The following is a 6,062-nucleotide window of genomic DNA, read 5'->3' as shown; positions in this document are numbered from 1 at the left end:
GAGGCTTTCAATATTAGTTCTTTGCACTATATATAGAGGTACAAAAATATCAATCCATGTTGTTGACGCTCTCTAGGGGTCAATTTTGGCTCCATTCTTTGGGATTAACTTGCCATATCTTCCAAAAACATTTCATGGAAGTAGTTTTGATAAACCGTCGATTTGTGGTTGGGGTTGGCCTAGTTATGGAACATTTAAACTAACTATAGTGTGCAAGGAGTTTTATGGGTCTAATGTTGGAAATAGGGTTGCAGAGAAACACACACGGCTTGGAGAAGACAAAGGAAGCCCAAGGCACACAACAGAGAGTAGTAGTTAGCCCTAGAATGATGGGGGTATGTAAAATGCATGGAAAAAGTTATCCCTAGAACGATAGGGGTATATAAAATGCATGGAAAAAAACTTTTTAATGAGGGAAAAAGTTTCCTTGGCGGTCCTAAGTGTGTTCACACACATCAATACCACATATGTATGGTAACAAATCCCCCCTGGTAGTGATGTGGTGAACAAGAGCTGGCACATAGAGTATAGGAAAGTACCATGACCTGAGGACAAGATCAGTCTACAAAGAGGAGTAACCCAAAGATTTGCGGAAATCTTCTAACTTCTCACGAGACAATGCCTTTGTGAAAGATCTACAAGGTTGTCCTGTGTTGGCACATAAGCCAAGCTGACCTCTCATGCTGAGAGTCTCTGTCTGACATAGTGGACAAACAAGGGGGTGCCTAGTTGACTGCAGGGAACGATGAAAAACCACATGCAATTTTGAGAACAAAACATTACTCCCATGCACAAAAAGGCAATGAAGGCATACTACAAATGTTGCTCGGGGGGTCTATAACGTGAGTTCGAAAGGAGGGGTTTTAAAATGAAAATTTTTAAGGCAATGTAACAGAGATACATTAAAATAAGGGGTTATTATATTCAATTTTGAAAAACCCTAAAACAAGGGGTTATTTTATTCATTCAGACATGTTAAAAGAGGGGGTTTTTTAATACCTCGCGAACACAAGGGGGGTACTGAAGAGTGAACCCCTCGAGAAATGTTGGACTTTGGAAATTTTTCTTATTACAAGTACTTGATTAAATTTTTTTGTTCTAAAAACATGGAATTAAACTTACAATTGGAAAATTTCAAAGGTAAATTAACTATATCTAAAGGGGTATACATATAATTTTCCTAAATTATGCGGGTTGTCTCCGATTCAAATTTAAAATGTAGATGTTAATTACAAAATTTGTAGATAGGATTGCACTAAACCTAGTGAGCATTGCTTACTGTCCTTCTTTGTCCAAAACCGTGCATGGATTATTCAAGAGGTTTATTTGTTTAATTATTAGTTTTTTATACCATCAACATGGGGAAAGGTAGTAGGGAGAACTGCATACATATTTGTGTATTTACAACTAGCTTGCTACAGACATTACACCTAGAAGGGGCCATACCATGGAAATAACTCCCTCGAAGGAGAAAATGGTAAAACCCATCCACTGCATCCAACAACCCTCTTATACCATATGGTAACCTTAAGTGAATGCTTGGAGCCTCTATGTCAGAGTATGTGGTGTTATTCTACAAATGGGCTCATTCAAGGAAATATCTGAAGATACCCCGTTGGAATGAAGTGGGAAAGACAAAGTGATTACCAGATGGTGCCCAAGGCAAGGAGGATATCAAGGAGAGGCAGTAGCACATTTCCATGTGTTTTTGTCATCGAGAGCACGCCATCAAAGGCAGCCACATGGTTATCCAAAGTGGGAGGGGTTGAGGGAAGAGAGGTGGATGCCTTTTGTATCATACTGCAAGCATCACACATGAGACAACAAGACCATAGTGGGGGGAGGTTAGAGAAAAAGGTTCGATTTGGGATGTGAGCAACATTTTGATACCAACCAAAAATGCATGGTAGTTTTGCCTGCTCTATTTGCCATTGCGAGAAGATTGAGGGCAGGAATCTGTAAAGATTTTGGGCAATGGAATGAGAAATGGAGCCCCATATGTATGAATGATTTGTAGTCTTATACCTATACCTATATGGGGCTCATGGAAATAGAGCATTATCTACATATAAGGCATTGATATAGCAATTTATATATTGTTATAAATGCTTGATGCTCGATGACTCATAATTCCAATAACGTTTTAAAGTAACATATAATATTTCTAGATTTCGGAGATGGGCAAATATACCCTTTTTGTTTCTCAATAATAAACATAGAGAGCATGAAATTAAGTGCCAATGAAAAATATTTCACTCCTTTTAAACCCAAAAAGATTGATAACTTGGGACTTTTGAAGTGATTTACAAAAAAGTTTGACAAGTTTGCCTCCGATGGGATAGCCTTTCTAGCATCCACAAGAGCTTTTCAAAGATTCTTGGCACCAAATTTTTTTCTATGATTGCAACTTCCTCATAACTACTATCTGCAAATCAAATTTGGCACAAGTAATTAGATAAAATATCTTGTCGATCTAAGCTAAATGCACATTCATGTTTTTGGTGAGCAATGAGGGCAGATGCCAAAACATAATAGTGTAATTATGTACCAAAGTTGAAGTTTTCTGAATGGTGTCAATATTGGATATATCTTCTTGAGGGCCTCATCAATTTGGTTTTCATCCTGAAACAACAATGATTTTTGATATTTAAATGCAAGGAAAACCTCCAACCATCATCATAGTTGAGGTGTTGTCACTGGAAAAATGACCATACCTTGGCACCTGCAATAGTAATCTTCCCAGAGACAAAAAGCCCTATTGTAAGTTTAGGTTGACGCATTCGATAAAAAAGCCCCGGGAATAGCTCTGGCTCATACTAGAAGATGAATAAAAGAACACTTTAACCCATTATAAGCTAAAAATATGTAGACAAGATAGAGTCAATTGTGAGCAGGATGTTACTCACCGTTGAAAAGTTCGAAAGCACACAAGATAAACTTTCTAGCATCAATTTAAATTTAACATCGGATGTTGCCATGATGTTTCTGACTCTAAAATCCTACATGCGACAGGCACAACTTTTCTTAGCTCTAAAGAATGGAAGAAACATATTCTACTAGCTATGAAAACTAATTTAGAAAAAACAAAAACGTACCATGAATCGAGCACCAGGTTGAAGTTTTGCAATTATTCTAGCAAACTGCAAAAGAAACACATGCAATATTAAAATTTAAGCTATATCTGTTAATTTAGAGGCTCCCATCTAACGTCTGCTCACTTATTTAGTATAGCGTACTCCTATGATACAATAACAAAAGTAGACAAAAGTAGTCAATACCTTTCTCATTGCTGTGCGAGAGTGTTCAACGCTCTTGGCACCAACGCATACCTACATATTAGTTTTCAGATTGTTAGAAACACATAAACTTGATGTTGGCAATTGATAATTAAATATGGTGTGCAAGAAGCATAAGTTCGAGCATTATATCTTTAATATACGTTGTGATAAGAGAGAGAGAGAGAGAGAGAGAGAGAGAGAGAGAGAGGGGGGGGAAGAAGAAGAAGAAGAAGACACAAGAAGTTTTGGACAAATTCTCACAATAATTCCCACATCTTGACTTACCTCAACATCATGAGTTTTTGTGACGGAGGCATCGCATACCTAGCTAGGTATGATAGGTATGATTGGGGGCAGGGGACTGCCGGCCCCGGTGGGGGGGACCGGTGGTCCCCTGCCCCCCCAAAAGGTACCTAACTAGGTATGCGGTGCCTCTCGAGCAGAAGCTCATGATGTTATGCACTGTATGAAAAACATTGAAAAAGACTCCATTCTCCTACATGAGAATAGTTCTAAATCTTCTTGTGAGAGTATTTTAACGTCATAGAAAATTATCCCAAGAGACCTTAAAGATCTATCCGATGAGGAGAGTTGAACTCAACATGAGAGAGAGAGAGAGAGAGAGAGAGAGAGAGAGAGAGAGAATTCTCACCATTTTTCCTGTGGAAAAAATTGATGCTGTAGCCTTAGGCTCTCTAATACGCATGATTACAGCAGAGAATCGCTGCATTATAACATTTCATGAATTTAAGTGCAACATTAGATCGATGAGTCGAAGCTCCAAAAGACAATCATCTAGTTCAAGTTTAAAAAGGAATATAGATGAGTTCGCTTATTACCCTTGGATTAAATTCTGCATTTCTTGCCATTAAAACAATCTGTTTTAGGTCTAATTTGCGACCAACGCTTGCCGTGGAAACAACATTGCTGCCATGTCATGGGGGAAAGGTATCAATCCATAGAAGAAAAATCTACTAATTAATCAAATTAGGTGGAGGCGGGATGAAAACCAAATCATGTTCACTCAATTAGTAAGGTATTTTTGCTTGAAGGAATGCACGAATGTGAATTAGTTGCTGCGATGTATACACAAGAAGTTTTGGACAAATTTCACAATAATTCCCACATTCTCACTTACCTCAAAATCATGAGCTTCTGTGAGGGAGGCACCGCATACCTAGCTAGGTACGATTAGGGGCAGGGGACCATCGCCCGGTGGGGGGGCCGGTGGTCCCCTGCCCCCAATCTTACCTAGCTAGGTATGCAGAAGCTCATGATGTTATGCATTGTATGAAAAACGCTGAAAAAGGCTCCGTTTTTTACACCAGAAAATTTCTAGATATTGTGCCTCAATTGTGCCTCAAAAAGAAAACAAAAACAAAAAACGCGTGATCTTGCAGAGAGCGAGCGAGAGAGAGAGAGAGAGAGAGAGAGAGAGAGAGAGATGACATCTGTCATCTTTCAATTGTGCCTCAAAAAGAAAACAAAAACAAAAAACGCGTGATCTTGCAGAGAGAGAGAGAGAGAGAGAGAGAGAGAGAGAGAGAGAGAGAGCCATTACTTTATCGAGGGCGTAAGCCCACAATATGCAGCAGGCTGAGGATCGTGTAGTGCAGCTGGTACAATCTTCTGCGTGGAGTTTTGTTGGCGCTGGAAAACCATAAGTACTGATGATTTATGATGCTGAGACGTAGAAGCTCTAATTCCCGCCGCTGAGACTCTGAGAAGCTGTTGCAGGTCGATACCCGACTAATAATCAGTGGCAGAGCAGACCTTAAGAGGCTGCTGGGGTTGTGCTGCCGACTCTCATTTATTACGATAATTGTAATAAATGAGCTCGCAAATGTCTAATAGGGCTGTTATAAACCATGAATCACGGCCTTCATACTTAAGACTAGTTGTGTCAACATTTCGACATACGGCAGCTATATTATTGTACTCTATTTGTGTTATGGAAAGCTGATCGGCAGAGCAGAGAAAGACTTGCGGGAGGGAGCGAGAGAGCAAGAAGAGTTAAGACACCAACCGGCCCGGCTCTGCAGGTGGCCGGCAGAGCTCAACCGGCAGCAAGTGGCGCTCGCACTCACCAGTTCTTGCTCCTGCAGCGTCACCATCCCCCTGCTGCTTCTTCCGCTCTTGTGCATGACAAACTTGCCCGCGAGAGAGAGAGAGAGAGAGAGAGAGAGAGAGAGAGAGAGAGCGCCTGCGCTCGCTTGTACAGCGGCAAGCATCCGGCCGACAGACGTGAACCTGCAGGTGCAGGTGCAGGTGCAGGCGATCGTGCCGCGCAGCAGCTAGCTCTCCTGCATCGAAAATGAATAAGGCCGCCAACAGGCTGCTCCTGCCCGTGTCGCTCTTATGAAGGCCTGGACGGGCACTTCCTAATTCCCATTTCGAGATTTCGATGTTGGTCCCCACGACCTAAGCCTGCCCTAATATTTATGCTTTCGCCCTTTAATGTTAGAACCAAGATTCACACACAAACCTTAAAAAGTAGCACTAGCTGTGAAAGAAAAATGCCAGATTAATATTTAAGGACTTGATGTGGACAGACAAGGATAGTAAGCAAATCAAAAGACAAGGGTAAATAGAAATCTACAAGCTTTTTAGGTCGCAAACCTATCCTGTAATCCCCTTCCATCTTTTATGCAATCGTCTCATATGCTTGTAATAACCTTTTTTCCAATAAGACTTGGAAAAGTTACACATGGAAATTTTTAGAGGTAAATCGACTGTATAATTAGAAGGCTTTTGCTACACTAAAATTCTCTACGTTTTCAAATA

At 40.4% G+C, this 6,062-nt stretch overlaps 1 protein-coding gene across 2 annotated transcripts; it reads right to left on the bottom strand.

The window, feature by feature from the left end:
* Positions 1-2,138: 2,138 nt before the first annotated feature.
* On the bottom strand, positions 2,139-5,645 carry LOC147419291 (TATA-box-binding protein 1-like). 2 transcript variants are annotated; one of them, XM_086505473.1, is made up of 9 exons: positions 4,840-5,645; positions 4,118-4,205; positions 3,931-4,002; positions 3,279-3,329; positions 3,096-3,140; positions 2,907-2,999; positions 2,715-2,816; positions 2,549-2,622; positions 2,139-2,425 (listed from the first exon to the last, which is right to left on the bottom strand). In XM_086505473.1, coding segments are annotated over exons 1-9 (627 nt in total). In that variant the 5' UTR covers positions 4,941-5,645; the 3' UTR covers positions 2,139-2,424. The 2 variants fall into 2 exon arrangements, with proteins under 2 accessions (XP_086361599.1, XP_086361600.1); XM_086505474.1 differs by lacking the exon at positions 4,840-5,645 and adding an exon at positions 4,417-4,504.
* Positions 5,646-6,062: the final 417 nt, after the last annotated feature.

The sequence above is a fragment of the Adiantum capillus-veneris genome, chromosome 29 (genome assembly GCF_014529385.1).
Source record: "Adiantum capillus-veneris isolate H3 chromosome 29, ASM1452938v2, whole genome shotgun sequence".
NCBI lineage: Eukaryota > Viridiplantae > Streptophyta > Polypodiopsida > Polypodiales > Pteridaceae > Adiantum > Adiantum capillus-veneris.
Note: the sequence above shows the minus strand (reverse complement) of the source record. Positions and strands in the feature narration are given on the sequence as shown.

What these genes read in the sequence shown, in the direction of transcription:
- LOC147419291 (XM_086505473.1), bottom strand. Translation starts at nt 4,940, where the DNA reads ATGGTTTTCCAGCGCCAACAAAACTCCACGCAGAAGATTGTACCAGCT. An exon ending in AACCTGGTGCTCGATTCATG is followed by an intron (nt 3,000 to 3,095) that starts GTACGTTTTTGT and finishes TGTCGCATGTAG; the next exon opens with GATTTTAGAGTCAGAAACAT. An exon ending in TGCTTTCGAACTTTTCAACG is followed by an intron (nt 2,817 to 2,906) that starts GTGAGTAACATC and finishes TTCATCTTCTAG; the next exon opens with TATGAGCCAGAGCTATTCCC.